Source organism: Strix uralensis, chromosome 15, assembly GCF_047716275.1.
Source record: "Strix uralensis isolate ZFMK-TIS-50842 chromosome 15, bStrUra1, whole genome shotgun sequence".
NCBI classification, from domain to species: Eukaryota; Metazoa; Chordata; class Aves; order Strigiformes; family Strigidae; genus Strix; species Strix uralensis.
Genome location: NC_133986.1, coordinates 1,720,914 through 1,737,623, shown reverse-complemented (window position 1 = coordinate 1,737,623; position 16,710 = coordinate 1,720,914). Strand labels below are relative to the sequence as shown.

The following is a 16,710-nucleotide window of genomic DNA, read 5'->3' as shown; positions in this document are numbered from 1 at the left end:
TAGTATACCAGTGATTATTCGAACTGATATATAATATTATGCCTGTATATTTAATTAGGAATACAGAACTACAGTACTGTTTTTCTTAGAGGTAGAAATAGCCCAGAAAAATTCCAGAGTTTCCCATCTCAAAAAAACCCAAAGCCCACCAAAATAAAAAACATAGCATCTAGTATTGCACAAAACCTCCTAAAAACACCTGTTGAAAGATTTCCAAAAATAAATCATGAGACAATATATAAAACAGAGCCAAGATCTCAAATATTTCAAGTTGAAAACCGCAACTTATAAACACACCAAATAAAAGATCCTCCTTCTCTCACTTTTACCTACACTGAAGACGACTGACATGGACAATGGATACAAATTCTCCCCAAATATACCCAAATTCTCACCATGATTCAAAATTTTGCATTTACAGAGAACACTTAACTGGGACTTTTATTAATGCTTCAGCCATCTGATGTTGATAATGCTTCACTTTTATCCTTACAAACATCATAATGATTGAGTGTGCATGTGTGTGTTAGCTTTGTTTACTGTTAAATCTTATTTTACTTTTCTAATATGCTCAAAAATCATCTTTACAGGTCTTTTAATAGTAGAATATACATAAACCCCTTATTTCTGAGCCTGACAGTTTCTTTTCATCTTTTTTAATGAGAAAGATTTATAGGGTTAAGTCTTCCTTCACAACTTACCTTTGGTACTCGCTTTCTTGGTAAAGTTAAATTGATATAATTATTAAAGATGAAGTTCGATGATTTTGCTGAACAAACATCATTATTTTCTCCATTTTGCTTGTCACCAGCATCTGTTCAAAAAACAACTGCTTAGGATCTTTGTTCCAATTTCTTTTTTAAATACTTTGACTAGGCCAGAACTTTCCAGTTGCATGCTGGTAGCAATTATACATAAGAAACCCAGGCAAATAAAAGTAAATACATACAATGTAGGGTGAGTTTTTTAAAAAAGGAAGAAAAACACCCAGGAATGGACATACTGTCTGCAGTCATCCTTACAAGAGAATCACTCTAACAACCCGATACATGAACTTCATGATGTCAAGCAGCAGTTATCTAGCTGCTCTCATTCTCTGAAACCACCAAGGACCCACAAAACCCTGGTCTCAATCAAGTTTTTCCCCCTTTCCTTTTTTAAGAACAAGGTAACTATTGCAGACAGAAGCAGGCACAATTCCATGCCAGAATAGCTCAGCTGGGAAAGGGCTCTTGGCTCAAGAGCAGTGCTTGTAAGCAGCCTGGATGAAGTGCCTCTACTCCCCAAACTTGCAAGAACTCTGAGCAGTCTGGGTTCAGCTTACCTACTGCCCGCAGAGGTGTGCCCCTGAACAGTTCATAAAACTTGGAGAGGTACATGACCATGCTGAGCTTGTCCGGCTCCCTGGCTGACCCCACCTCCTTTCCCGTGGTCACAGGGGGGATCCCAAACTCCTGCTCAGCAACATCGAATGCCAGCTGGTTGTTTTTGACAATGTCCTCTTCATTCAGAGCATCAAAGTCACTGCAGGGACAACACACTGGCATCACTGGCAGTTTGCTCTCTGCCCCCTCAGAAACATGCAGTGCTCCCCTGCCCATCAGAGAGGTGCAGAACAGCACCATGAATGAGTGCACATGCATTTCACTGGGTCAAAGCCACAGGGTCTACCAATGCCAAAGGTAAGAGTCTCATACAAATCCCATTATTATAAACCCTGGCTTTGCCAGAAATGTAATTTAAATGCTATTTCACTGAACTGGTTTTTAATGTAGTCCCATGAAAAAGGATTCCCTTGTTTATGAAGAAATGCAATTCCTCCTCAGAAGTGCTAAGAAACCTTCTTCCTCTCCAAATACAGCTGTGGTACTACCGATTTCACCTGTTAGCAATTGACTTTTTCATCTCACTTGGATCTATAAATCATCAAAGCCAGAAGGAGTAAATTTAAGCTAGCATTTTATGAAACAAACATTTTATATGTGTGCGCACACAAATGCACGGGCACTACATTTCTTTTTAGGGTGTTACACACACAGCTTGAATAAGGACCTCCCGTCTGTGTCGTAACCGGATTCAGCAGTGCACTAAAGCACATCACACATCTGGAATTCCATTATCCATTCTCTAATCCATTTTCTGTGGGACCTATTCTAAGACTCTGATCCCTTGAACAGCTTCCAAAATTCATTATTAAAATAAACGAGAATAAATTACAAAGCTCCAGGCAGGGTACTTACTTTCTCCTCATAAGGAATGTGAGTTTTTGAACCCCAAAGAATTTCTCTCTCTCCCCTGCATCCACACACTACGCCCATTTCTGGAGCCAGGGGGCTGCAGGCTGCCCTCCATCCCAGCCCTGCCCACAGCCCACCAGCAGACGCCTCTCTTGCCTGCCCTGCTTTCATCTGGCCAAGTCCTTCAGCAGTCCCATTTAATACAAAAAGCCAACAAGATCCGAACACAACGTGAATTAAACAGCAGGAGGTCTGTTTGCTCAGGAAGATAAGTCTATCAACTTTCTAGAGAGAAGTGCTTAAGAGACACGCTTTCTGCAGAAAGCAAAGATTGCTTTGCTTTCTACACTCTGCCCCCCTTATATCCACAAAGTCATCCATAATTCCCCCCCCCTTTTTTTTTTAAACTAATCTGAGGCAAAAAAAAACCCCAAACCTTATTCTTATGTTAGCTCTTCCTCTGGCAAATCTGTATAAACAAGCACCCCGTGTACTGCTTCTATTTTTTTCCAACTTATCACACCTCATAAAAGAGCTCAATCATTTATTTCATTTATCCACAATAAAGGGAGGCTGACCGTAATTCATTCGTGACCCCAAGTCTGCGTAGGAAGGCAAGAGAATGCATTTTGGAGACTGGTGAGAAGACACAAGAGCCACCCCACCACAGACCGCATCCAGCAGGCCCAGTTAACCTCCTGCCAGCAACTGCCATTTCCTGGCACCTGTTACACACTGACCTTCTTGTATTTAACTAAGGAACCTGACAAAATATTCATACGAAGTCAGGTCTTGTAGGTTTAGGACCCCAGAAACACTGTCAAAAGAGGAATGCTAGCTTACATTCTAGGCCTAAAGCAGTTAATTTTCAAGGGCCAGCCCTTGTTGCATAGCCCACGTGCAAGGGCACCATGCTCTTCTGGACAATGAGTTGTGCAAAACCCCCATCTCCTGTGCACTTCCATGGCCCACCATTTCCCTGCGCTACTGTCACAGCAACCACTACAACACACCGAGGATGGTTCATTTAAGGCTCATCCAGGTATTTCTGTAACTCATGACAGTGCCATTATGCTGTGGTTTTAAACACACACTAAGAACCTGTCTCCAGGGACCTGGGAAGACAACTCTCACATTCTCTAAGCACTGCAATTTTTGTTTTAAATAGCCATGTAACTCCCATAAACATGATCATAAATCATAAGGTTCAAAGCCTTCCTAGCTCTTTGAAAGCATATATATTTCATTTTAAATAGCATGCAAGGACATACAGAAAAAACAAAGCAAAAACAACCTCACCCTCTCCATCCCCCAAACCGGGCAATGGTGTGCACCTCCTCGCAAAAAAACAGCAACAGAAGGGGACTGTAGAGCATCAGTGTTGTTCTGGTTGGTCTTACACTATAATTTAGTAAATGCTTAATATATCCCACACTCAACAAGATCTGCAGATGTCACTTACATGAGGTCAGGTCTGAAGCGATGGATAATTGCACACAATGCAAGGCCACTTTTCCAGGAGGTAGTCAGGTCTGTGACATTAACGTTACGGTACCCCTCTGTCTGTTTCTGACACCAGGTCAAAAGCTTGTTCGGTCGACTATCTGACTCTGCAGTTACAGTGGAGAGCAAACATTTTGAACAGTTTTTGTATGTTCAAAAGGCTCCAAATATTAAGCCACAGCAAACATGAGATATCACATACCATGTCTTGAGAGATTCACTGATCTTCTAATGGAGCCTACTCTTTCAAGAGGACATTGTTGTAACTCATTGGTAACATATAATTGTCTCACCTACAAGTAAAAGCAATTAGTAGCATAATGTTAGAACTGCTTGGAGAGAAAAAAAGACCTTTCTTTCTAGGTTAATTTTATCAACAGCTGGTTCTAAATCAAGGAGTCTCCTAAAGATTTTGTTTACACGCTACTTGTGGCCTTATTTCTCCTGGACAAAGGATAAGCTGTGATTTCACAAGCAAGCCTTTCAAGTACTGACCTGGTGAGGTCGAACACAGCTTGAGTTCAAGTTCGGGTATCTTGTTCCCGGATCAATGGTATACTGGTCAAAGTTCTTGTTAATATTTTCAGGGGTGGTCTGAGGCAAGAGCCGATAAATGCTCTCTCTTATAGCAAAAAAAAGATGCAAGAGATATTGATTAAAACATATTTTTTTATATAAACAATATTTTATTTTTGCAGCTACCTGCACCTTATTTTGATTCTACCAGGACAAGTGTTATGCACTAAGTGCATAATGCATCCATCCCATTTCTTATGCCCACTCAGCAGGAGGATGCCAACCAGAATAAGGACAACAAAAGGACAGACTCTTAGAACTTATGCCTGTATTTTCCTGAGGCAGGAAGCAAGCAAGAAAAAGAAGAAAAAAAAAAAAGGAGGTTACATCATTCAGTCATCTGGTTTTGCTTTAATGTCCACCCAAGGAGTAACTTCTTTACCACATAACAGCACTAAATCCCGTCATTCTGTAATTCCTATAACCACCACAGCCTTTTTTATTATGCTGTTCAGTTTTCCATTTGGGACTATGCCGTGTTTTGAGTCATCCCACAGGCTTCTATCTTAAAACTTCTCAAAGTACAGTATTTAGTAATGCTTCTACTTGCATTACCACAACAATGACTATTTCTATTATATATCTGCCCCAAAACGGCCTGAGCAGCTGTAATGGAGCAGGGTTGTTGCCATCAGAACCAAAGTAAGCAACTTCAACCATCAGAACATGGCGACACCAGGACTGCTGGTGTACTTAACAACGGATTTTTTGCTCTGGTCAAAAAGACATTACATAGAGGAGCTTATGATGCAGAATTATAGCAATTCTCCATGGCCACATATTTATCAGTCTAAATAAAGAAGGCATCAGCTGAAATGCAGAGTAAAAATCACAGATACCAACTATGAAAGCTGTTAGTGTTATTTATTTAGACTTGTTTCAGGAATTATTATTTTTTAACTGAAAAAAACAGGTGCTGAGAAGGTTGGAGGGTTAGTCTTTTGACACAAGATAACTTTGGTTCATTTCCTTAAGGATCACACTTAATTCTAGTCGTTAGTGACTTCAATTAGTGTTTTAAACCCATGTCATGCACATTGCTGGATCTCTGCATTAGTGTGCAGAAGCTTACAGAGCAATGGCCTACTGCTATTGTAAATTGTTCAGTAATCTGAAGGAATAAGTAATTCCAACCCAATGCCATAGCAGTGAAGAATAGTATTTCTCCTGTTGGCATTCTGAATTCCACTGCCTTCTACCAATACTGCAACTCTTTAAAACACCGGAAACAACAAAGACAAAACCAGCACTCACCGTTCAGCAAGGATTTCTAACGGGGGTTTTCCTTGAGCCCAGCTCCGCACCATCCATGCAGTATCAAAAGCAGCTAAGAAGCCTCTTGCACAGCCAGTACCCATTGGCCAGAAGGGCTGTAAGAAGCATTTACATTTTAATTCCTCGTATTTCTCAAGGTCTTGTTACAAAAGTAACTGGCAATGTGAATTTGGAGTCTAGTGTTTCATATTGTCTTAGAAAAGTATCCCACAAAGAGTTAAAATACAACATAGCCAACCCTTGCAGTTTTTAGATGTTTCTCTCTTCCAAGTCTTAGGTAATGAAAAAGACTTCTTTCACTTTTTCTTTTTTTTTTTTTTTTTTTAACTTCTATATTTAAAAACTAAGCTCAAAAGGTAAAGGCTGAGGGAAAAAAAAAAGACTCAATACTCAAGAATTAGTCAAGGAAAAAAGGGAAAAAAGATGCCTTTCTTCTCATCTCCTAATTTCACTTTGGACTGATCTTTTCAAACACTTCAGGCTGTCAGCAATGAGTTTAAAAAAAAAAGCTACATTAGTTGCAACATAACTTTTCATTTCAGAAAGAGAAAAAGATAACATATTAAGGCAAAGAGACTGCAATAAAAATTTGGACCAAGTTCTTCTCTATGATGGAAGTCAGAAAAATTATGCCATGCACCCAAGCTGAGGACACACAGCTCACAGTTTTCAGACAGAAATACAACTTGCACAAAGCAAAACAGGATCTCAGCCAGAGACTGCCAGCCAAGCATTAGTTATGACATAAACTATGGCATAAAAAAAGAAGAAAGAAAAAGGGAAAAACAATCTATTCCAAAGAAGGTACCATTGTTTCAGGACATATGAGAGAGGACAGTTTGTTCTGGAGGGTAGAATGAATGGCTGAATTAAGGAAAAGAAAAAAAAAAAGACTACTTGGAAGACATTCCAAGATATACCTCAAGCAAACTATCTCCAACAAGCGCCACCAGGAGCTGATGTCTGTGCCTCTCTCTCACTAGTGCAGCATTTTCAGATGCATACATGGAAGTAAAATCAAACATTGCTACATCTGGTTGCCCATAGTGATTAATTGCAAAATCCAAGGAAGGCAGCTGGTAATTGGTTGCAAAGTCAGCAGCTTCTCTGGCATAGGACAGCAAATTGCTCTGGTTCACATTTTCCCCACAGAGGAGCAACTCAGTATCAATATAGTCCTGCAAGGAGAGAAGCATTTAGGATTAGATATTCCAACTATTCTCTCTGGATTGGAATGTTGCAGTCTCATAGCAGGAGTGGCAGCCACACATCTCACAGCATAAAGAACAAAGTGAGATTTGTCGTCTCCTCCAAAAAGTTAATACACAAGCATAAGTTACTGTACTACCCCAAATAGGAACTCTCTATGCCACACTGAATAAGCAAATACTATAGTGCCTCCCAGTTCCTTGGTTATGTGTTATTTTCATAACATTACCTCCCTCCCATCAGAAGATGTTATCATCATCACTGCAATGCTTTTGTGCATGTGTGCACCCCACATCTGAAACCACACGAGAGCAGAAATGCCGACATACTGATGATGTAACAGGCGGGTCTCAGCCTGAAGGCTTGACTTAACATCTCCGTAACGACACATTCAAACTTGGATCATAGAAGCTTTTCTGTTCTGTTTAGGGCTGGGGTTTTTTCTGGCCAGTGTGGTGGAGGACCCTGCCTTTACAGGTCACCCTACTTAAAGCCAGTGATTATTAAGGCAGTTTCTATTTACAGCTTAATCGTAGATGAGACCCCTAATCGCAGGGATGATACCACAGAACTGCAGACTGGGGTTTCTTCCACTCAGACCTGAGCAGAGCAGGAAAACAGCTCTGATGGGCCACAGCTGCTGCTCCTCTTCTCCAGACTCCCCACAGATCTGTGGGACTGCCCCCACCTACAAACACCAGCCCCTCAGCCCCAGGGCCCACCTCCCACTCCCCCTCGCTGCTGGGGGCTGCTGCCCTTCCCTTCTCCCACCCCCACTGGGCAAGGCTGGCTGCTCTGCCCTGGGAGCCCTTGTGCTCTAAAAGGGCAGGAATCGTGGCACTGAGCTTAGTGGTCCCATCAGAAAGCCAAGAAGCCTCCTGATAGCTCCCCGCAAGTACTTCCTTTGGGAAATTATACTCGACTGTTTTGGCACGGTCTTACTTTGCAAGAAAAATTGACTTCTCTTGGGTTTCCAGAGAGAGAAATTTAAATGGTGCCAAAACACTTTCTAGCAACAAAAGAAAATAAACCCATACATCTTACAGAGAAGAAGGAAAAAGAGAAAAGAAAAGAAACAAAGGTCTCAGTCCCATGTACTTTTGAAAGTTCAGGCCACTGTGTTTATAGCCTCCTTTTATCATGTTTCACCCACTTTACAGAATCTGAAATTTAGCCTGGGGTAGGTTTTAATGCTTCCTTATTTGCCCGATAAAACTGGATATAGCTGTGCTAAGATCACCCTTAAATAAATGAGGTTTTTATTTTCTGGTGTGATGACCACACCACATATTTCCAAGGTGAGTCAAGATCCCATTTCAGTCAGTTTCAGAACCAATAAATTTAGGAAGTATTGTTTTCAGTTCTCTACAGAAACTTTGTGCTGACTGGAGGGAAAACCAAAAAAAACCAGTAAGACCTAAGTGATCTGAGCTTTAACAAAGTGATCTCCTAAGTCTATAGAACACCCTCTATAACATGCAACAATGTTTATGCAGATGTTCACACTTATTCTGTGCCCAGTAAATAAAATAGTTGTTTAGCCAGCATTTTTACATACATTAATAATCACTCCTTTGTCCAGAAGACTCTGCTTTTTTGCTGTCATCACAAAATAATGAGTGCTATCTTTATAGTAAACAATATTCTCCAGGTCAATTCCTGAAAAGAGATAATACATTTGTTATAAAGTACAGTACATTGTCTATGTCATTTACTAAGAACATGTGATTGGTCCCCAGAGGTGTCTCCTTGGGATACATTCACTTTCGCAGCTGGGATGAAGCGTTAGTGGACAAGATGATATAGAACAAAACAAGAGGAGATCAGCCTTACCCCACAAGAGTTTGTCTCAGCATTATTAAAAGTTATTTAGCATCCTTTTCAGGAACAGCCAGTTAACTACAGCTTTAACAATCTTCCGAGGTCAAAAAGGAGAGCCAAGGGAACAAAGTGCTTTTTAGGTTACTAGGGCTCCAGGGCACTGGGTCTAACCAAGAGTTTTGGTTTCTATAATAATAATAATTATTATTTTTTAAAAATAAAATCAATTGTAAATCAAGAATGGAATTGCTTGTACTGCCAGTGGATGCAACTATTCTGAAACCCCTTTTCATAAAGATGTATTTTAACAGTTTATATTTTAAGTATTTATGGCAGATTCCTGTCTAGTTCTTTTCAGTTTATCAGATCTACACATCAAAAAGCAAGAATAAACTCCTCCCAGAAGGGCAGACCCTTTTTCACAGGGTTTAAGCTGTTCAGTATGTGAACGGATGCAAACCAAACAAACCATGTCTTAAGGGAAATCTCTGAGCACTGAAAATGCTCTTCTAAGTTTGTTCAACATAGCAGACATTTTTACAGTTGAGAAAAATTTAAACACTAAAACAATCTATGATGTGGCAACGCCCAAGCTAAAAAAAAATCCCACTGTACCATAAATGGACACTTCCATCTCCAAGATTCTGACATCAACATCATTTTATCACTTCCTGGTTTGTTTTTTTAAAAATATACAATAAATTTAAATTGATGTTAATAGGAAGAGAAGGGTGGCCTGGCACATAAAGAGTTCCTCTACTGCCTCTTGTATTTGGTCATGGAAAAAATGAGGATGCACTCACCCGTTTCCTCTTTAAGGTCCTGGAAGAACTTCTGATTGAAGATGAAAGCAACACCGCTAATTTCTTCTACCTTGGCTTCTGCAGTTGTATTTCTGTTTATAAAATTGGCAGTGATAGCTATAGCCAGCTTTCCACGAAACTCCTTCCTCCTGAAACCTGATAAGCAAAGAAAAGAATTAAAAACACCAGAAACTTCAAACTGGACTTTCAGGGAGGGTCAGCTCAAGGCAGTTTGATCTCTTTCCTATGTCTAGTCCTACACTTCATCAAACAACACACCATCAGCAGTTTCCATCATTCCTCCAAAAGTCCCTGGAATGCAAAGAGTCTCTTCTCCCAAATTCCAGCTGCAAAACTAGAGCTGTACAGCATTCAAGATAAAGTCTCATTAAAAAAAAAAAAGTCTGGAGGGGAACTATGGGAAGAAGTTGAACATAGGAAGAAGGACAAATGAGGACTAAAGAAAAACAGATTAGAAATAGAGCAGATCAAATTTAATGGAGGAACACATTCTTAACACGCTAAATATCAAATAAGATTTTTGTTATATAGGTGGTAAAGAGCTTATGGAAAAAACGTGCAAGAGATCAGCAGTCAAAAGCAGCAGAGAAAGACAAACAGAAACATCTAAAACAGTGTTTAGGTGTGAACACTACCAACTAACGAGGTTTTTCAAAGATTTTAGGAATTGAAAAATATTCAGTGGCTTAACTGTTACATTTCCAAGGTGAGACTGACTGTGAAGTATCCAAACTAACTGCTCCTTAAGTTAAATCACCTCTATAAAAGAGCCTTCACTAAATACCTGGCAGTCACATTTTGTTCATTAGTTCAAACACACAGTGCAAATTTAGGGCACAACAGCAAAGACTATGCAATTCCTGACATGTATCTTGTCAGCCTCCTTAAAAGTTAAATCATCACATAATTACTTAATCTTGAAGCAAGCCCAATGACATCATGATGCTTTCTGTAGGCAATGCAGATACACAGTACTGAGAATCAGCGATGACATTAAATTTCTTCATTTTGAGCTACAACTTAACAACTGAAGCAGAAAATACCACATAAAAAATAGTTTCAACGCAGACTTCAGTGGATTGAAAGGTAGCCTGTTGCTTTGTGTTCTCCTTTCAGATCTTCCAAAATACCCTAAAGACCGTAAGGCTAAAAGCACACATTCACCTACCTTCTAATGTGTTCCTGCGGCCATCTGCACCAATGATAACATCAAATTCATACTCTGACAAAGGGTGATCCACAGGGAGAAATTCGGCCCTCCAACCTATCTCTGAAAACACAGAGAATAATATTTATTCATTCTTCAGTAATACAATGAAGAAGTCATTTCAGGGTCTGAAGACAGGGCATTAAGATAAACAGTCCATTTCTCATTCAAACAGAGCTGAATTCTGCCTCAGTTTGATGCAGGGAGGTGCTGCTGCAGTCAAAGATACATTCAGGTTATATTAGAAAGGTGTCAAACTCGTAAACTGACGATAAAAAAATGGAACCCTTCATTTGTATCAGCTAATGCACTACACTTCTTCTCAGACCCATATCACAAGAATATGCTTAAGCACTTCATTCTCACAGAAACAGCCCCATAATAACCTCATCAGGATAGTATATACATGTGATAACAGCAAGTAAGGGCTGGGTTTTAAAAGAAGAAAAATAGCATTCCATTGTCAATACTTTTGTCTTCTAAATAGAAATTAAACAGAAGCATACTGACAAAGCTAAATTTAATATCTGCATTAACACAAAGCTGATTATGTGAAAATGCTTGTATTGTCCGTATTTAAAATTACATGTTTTCACTACTTAATATATTTATCCTACTGTCACTATATGACCATTTAAAGAGAGATAGCATAGTATTTTAATTAAAGTAAAATTTTAAAATATTCTATTGCTACTACACCCTAAATACTAATCTTTAAAAAAAGATAGAAAAAAACAATGAGAAATCTTTCTCTATTTTATTTAAAAATCTTGCATAAGATGGCTGATAAGACTCTGTGTGCCAGTGGGAGCTGTATCAAATGTGAAAGCAAAATGAGGCCCAGGGAGTTTAATCCATCCTCAATATTTATATTATCAATCAAAAATTGTTTTTGCAATGGGATACCAAAAAGCCACACCAGACTCCCTGCAAAGCCTCAAACACATGCCAGAAGGCATAGTGCAAAACCTCAACTTCTCAGACTGGGTTGTATCTTAAGAATTATCAGTGCTCTATCACAATTATACTTATCATGCATATGACGGCATACAGCAAACCTAGCTGAATAAGGGCAAGAAGCTCCTATTTCTTTAAATAGAATTCAACTACCTTGAATGATTCCACATAATGCCTGACATGAAAAGAAGTTACTGTGAACAGAACTACATTATGATAAACAATACTTTGGTTTTCTTGATCTTCGGGAGGTTCCAGGACTTTAACGAATTCTAGATTCACATGGATTTCAACTCCTAGTATAAGTGCAACTTTGAAGAGGATTAGTTGAAGTTGTCGAATACCTGTAGACGGCAAGTAACAAAGATATATTTAATATGTAAGTAATCACAGCTGCTACCAGTATGCCACCCGACAGATATTCATTGCAATTGCAGCATTATCATTTCCCATACTGTGATGAATGCAAATGTAGCAACCACCACAGCATGTTGTTCTCTTCCATTTCATTTTCCTCTTGCAGCACAATCTCATAGGTAATAAAATTTATTTCAGTCAGTTTCTTAGAATATTTTTGAGAGCTTTCCTTCTTAATGATATTTAAAGGATCTGCTAAACAATATGTTGACCATTTTAGGACAGAAAATTTTACCGCATATTTCCCTGTAAAATACTCCACTTCTGTATATTTTCTCATTAAGGGTTGTGTCTGCCTTCAACATACTAGAATGAATATCAATATTCTTCATACTTCGTAATAAAACCCTACTGTTTAACAAATCCAGACCAACAAAAAAAGCTGCTCCATAAGACTGGCATTTGTTCAATTGCCATTTCGCTTAAATGAGACCATTTTTTTCCTCTGTGTGTGTGCATGCATACACTTGCACATGTTTAAGGCAGATGAGCTTTCTGCCAAATCAAGAAAGTTTCCATTAATCTTCTGACTTCAGTATACCTCTTATCTGAACAGTGCCCATGCCCTCAGATACTTACTGATGTGATCAATAGATCCTGCACAGAATTTTCCATAAAATTTCTTTGCTCCCAGTCCCCGAAGGTCGTGGATTGTAAATGGCCATAGATGCAATACATTGTTTCTTGAAAAAGTGTCCCGCTTCTCCACAATGACAACTTTGGCTCCCAGGAAGGCAAGTTCTATAGCAGTCCGCAAGCCACATGGGCCACCTCCAATAATTAAACACTAGCAGAGAAAAGAAGGAGTCTTACACAGGGTTTTGTATTGACTTCCACACAGTTTCTAACTTACTCTATTAGTACGATTTGATATTCAATGGGACTTATGCTACTGAGAGTGTATTCAAGTCATCTATTTAAATCAATAAACAATCAAATTTTGTTTGCATGTGGCGTTTGGTCAATTTATACAAGAGGATAAACTGTGCTTCATGCAGACATAAAAACATCTGATACAAAGATGTAACAGAAGAAACAGCAAAAAGCCAAACACTTTTGAGCATCTGCTTGTACATTTCTAACTCACATTTAGTGCTTCAAAAGTGCTTGCAGTAAACAGGATTACAGCTACATAAAAAGGAAGGGAAAGGAAATAAGTGGTCTTTGTGTAGGCTTTTTTTGTTTTAAAGAGGAAATTGGTGTACGTTTGCTAGGCTTGTTATACAAATCTATGATAAGCCAGTAGTCTTACAGTATTAGTTACTCTCAAGCAAGGGCATCTCCTGAATATCACAGCCTAGTTCACTACTGCTGTGAAGCAGGGCACATCAAAAGAAGTCAGCAGACTTGTCCTGCTTCACCAGAGCTGGGGAACTTAGCCTCTCCTATTCCATTTCACCCAGTGGTCAACATTCTCACCTTCAGGACAATCACATTTTAGGAGCTTAAATCTAAGTTTGAGCATCCTCAGAAGAATTGCTTCAGAAATGATTACAGAGAATTCTTGCCCAAATGTTAGTTGACAGCTGTAAGTTTTCACAGACTAACAAGCAGAGCATTTCCAGAAAGCAAATTACTTAAACCCCAAGCATATCTAATGCTTACATTTTCCTACTGATTACTGAAAACTGATTAGAAACAGTCTTATAGCTGGACAATATTGCTGTTCCACACCTCCCCCTAAACCACGCCCAAACCCCCCAAAACCACACAGACTTCACAAAGTCTGTGCCATCAGTTCAAGCACCAGGCTCGGGCAGGGAGAGACGAAGTGGGCCTGAGTGGAGGGGAGAGCTCTGGCTGCGGGGCCGAGCTGTGCCGTGTTGCAAATCCAAACCCATTATCTCACACGCCAGACATGCTCCTCTGTGTCCTGCACACGTAGCCAGACAGCGATTACAGTTTCAAAGCGAGCACGGACTGTATCTGGAGGCTCACTGGATACAAGCCTGGTTCCCATTACATTTCAATTTCATAAAATAGAGTCATTTATTTATTTTGGTTTGTTTGTAATTTGTTTTCAAATTTAACAACTTAAGCAAAAATTATCTGGTGCTGACTTTTGTCCAACCCAAATGTAAAAGTGCAAAATTTTTAAAAGAATTTAATAAATAATTTGAATAAATTCCCAATGAAAGAAGAGATCCTTTGAGGTGCTGTTGCTTTGCTTTAGGCAAGTGTTTTGTTAACTAGAGATATTAAATAAGTTAAGTTAGGTTGTTGCATTAGCCACTTGGCTTTCTTCCTCTTAAAAGAACATATTTATTTCATAATTTCAGAAGAATACTCCTCACTGCATGGTAAATACTAAGAAAACATCAACAGATGTAATTATATAAAGGAAGAAAATAAAGTGCAGATGTTACTCTGACTGAAGAGGAGTCTGGGTCAGGTCTTTTCTGCACATGCTTGTCGTGACTAATATGGCAACTCCGAGCTTTGACAAGTGACTGCCTTCACAGCTACACAGTTTTCCAGTAATGTTTAGCAAGCAGTTAGAAACATTTTACAAATAAAGACCAAACATGGTTTGATAAGGTGGGGTTGTTTTTTTGGCTAACAAACTGTATTATATATAAATAAATGCAACTTTTTAAAAAAGCAGTCTTTTGAGATTTAGTCATAGTGGATCCTGCCAAGTAATAAAACCCACACAGAAAACGCTGTTAGTTCCTCCTGGTGCTCTGCAAGGCAGTATGTTACAATTTTAAGGAGGATTCTGCCCTTTCCCCTCCTCCTATCACCATTGACAAAATATCCCCCTAATTGCCTAGAGACACTGTGAAAAGTGGTTGTATATTTGTCATGATCCATGGTTACCTTCCATAAACATATTTATCTATGTCTCAGAACTATTTGATTTATTAAGGACACTTCCTGCTGGTGTAGAGCTACTCACACTTTGTCATCTTTTTTGAAACTTCCGGAGTCAAAACCAGCACAAAACCCTTGCAAAGGTAATTCTTACTGTGTTTTATGTTCCCACCTTTATTAAGGAGAGGGACACTGTCATGTCCCTGCCCCCCCTTCCCAGCTCTCTGCTTGCAAAGTCATAGGAGAAACCTCCTTGTAGTCAGCCTAGAACAAACCTTAAATGGCTTCCTATTTTCACCTCCTGTTACTCCAGGCTCCTGGCTCATCAGGGCCTGCTTTTGAAATTAATTTATTGCAATTTAACACAGATCATGACAACTGACATCACATAAGGAAGTCTCAAATGATCAGTCCTGAAACGTAACAAACAGGGTTGGACAAATGCCAATAGTTTCTTGACATCCACATTGCCATTCACAGCTCAACTGTCTTTTAATGGTGCCAGATCATCTCCTAAAAAGGTAAAGGGTAACTTGACTTTTCAAAGCATCTTCTACAATTTATTCAAAGTAACAGTTGCTGAAGAGGCCTGACTAGGAGCTTTTGCATATTGCTTGTTCAGGCTGGAAATGAAGGGAGAAGGACTTGTATAGATTACAGGGCAGCTTATCCAAGAATAAGATCACAACTAGACTTCTGTGACTTGCCTGAAGAATCAGAACCACGTTGCATGCTATATCCTGTTGTACTACCAAGAGTATATCGTGTTAGTGCAAGATAGCAATACTGAGAGAAGGCATTTTTCTCAGTGAAAACCTCATAGTATAAAGGGCTGATTTTCTGCCTACAAATGTATCTAAATACTTCCTATCAAATCCAAAGCTTCATTAAATCTAACACACGCCTCAAGAACAGCACCTATGTTACAAGACAGGAGGAGGCAAAAATACAGAAAGAATAAATGAGGATGGAGAAAACAACACAGTTACGCATTCATGTGGCAGATGAAATCGTGTGATTTTAAAATGCCAAGTTTCCTCCTTTATCCTTGATGAAAATAATTTATCTTTGCATATATTTCATCCAAAGATCTTATAAATGCTTAAAATATTGAGCACCCATCTTGTAGAGAAGGAAATGCACACACTGAGCAAGGGAGCTGTGACAAGGCCTCAGCGGGCCGTTCCCTGGCCCTGACGGCAGCCCAGCGCTGTGCCTGCGAGCTCCCCAGCCAAGGGGAGAAAAGCCGGGTGTCACGAACACCCTGCACACACCCAGACAGTGGCTTGTCCCGCACAGCACTCCTGCGCTCCGTCACCTCCTTGGTAACAGGACTGCGTAAGATTACGTACAGCAAATTTCCTGCACCAAACTCCTGCTAAGCAGCAACTGGCAGTACTGAAGAGACTGCCTGTAAGTACTAACTCCTACAAGCAATGGTCACCATGAGGACTTTTCATGAGAATTTTATGTGAGCTAAATTCATCTACTCTTCTTGCAAATATCCTGGATATGAATTACTGATTATGATAAATGTGACAATGAAGATTTTACACTTATGATGTAAATTATCATAGGTAAATGGGCATGCTGGTTTGAGTTAAAGTTCTACAAGAGCATTTTTAGAATACCAGTTACAAAATTCCCATTGAAGAGGACTAATGCAAGTTTACAGGACAGTAATAGTTGCCTAGTGATAAACTTAGGACTATTTCAGTTTAAAATTGTAAATATTAAGTAAAGCATGGAAATTTTTGTACTTCAAAATAAAACTGTAATAAGCCCATACATGTTTTATAAGAGTTGTCTAATTAAGTTGCTGAGTAAATTCTATGTTTCTACAGTACTGTTAAAAAGTACTGTACTAAAA

The 16,710-nt window shown here is 39.2% G+C and overlaps 1 protein-coding gene across 11 annotated transcripts in view; it reads right to left on the bottom strand.

Moving 5' to 3' along the window:
* The window catches only part of MICAL2 (microtubule associated monooxygenase, calponin and LIM domain containing 2), a 130,214-nt gene that overhangs the window by 73,298 nt on the left and 40,206 nt on the right, over positions 1 to 16,710 (bottom strand). For all 11 annotated transcript variants that reach the window (XR_012630904.1, XR_012630905.1, XR_012630906.1 and 8 more), the window contains exons 3-14: positions 12,606 to 12,813; positions 11,837 to 11,953; positions 10,614 to 10,715; positions 9,425 to 9,580; positions 8,359 to 8,459; positions 6,512 to 6,769; positions 5,571 to 5,686; positions 4,236 to 4,362; positions 3,943 to 4,033; positions 3,700 to 3,847; positions 1,325 to 1,524; positions 702 to 814 (exon numbers count right to left, since the gene is read on the bottom strand). Coding sequence is in view for 8 of the 11 variants with exons in the window: in XM_074884325.1 (XP_074740426.1) it covers positions 702 to 814; positions 1,325 to 1,524; positions 3,700 to 3,847; positions 3,943 to 4,033; positions 4,236 to 4,362; positions 5,571 to 5,686; positions 6,512 to 6,769; positions 8,359 to 8,459; positions 9,425 to 9,580; positions 10,614 to 10,715; positions 11,837 to 11,953; positions 12,606 to 12,813 (1,737 nt within the window). In the remaining 3 variants the exon portion in view is untranslated. The remainder of the gene's footprint in view (positions 1 to 701; positions 815 to 1,324; positions 1,525 to 3,699; positions 3,848 to 3,942; positions 4,034 to 4,235; positions 4,363 to 5,570; positions 5,687 to 6,511; positions 6,770 to 8,358; positions 8,460 to 9,424; positions 9,581 to 10,613; positions 10,716 to 11,836; positions 11,954 to 12,605; positions 12,814 to 16,710) is intronic.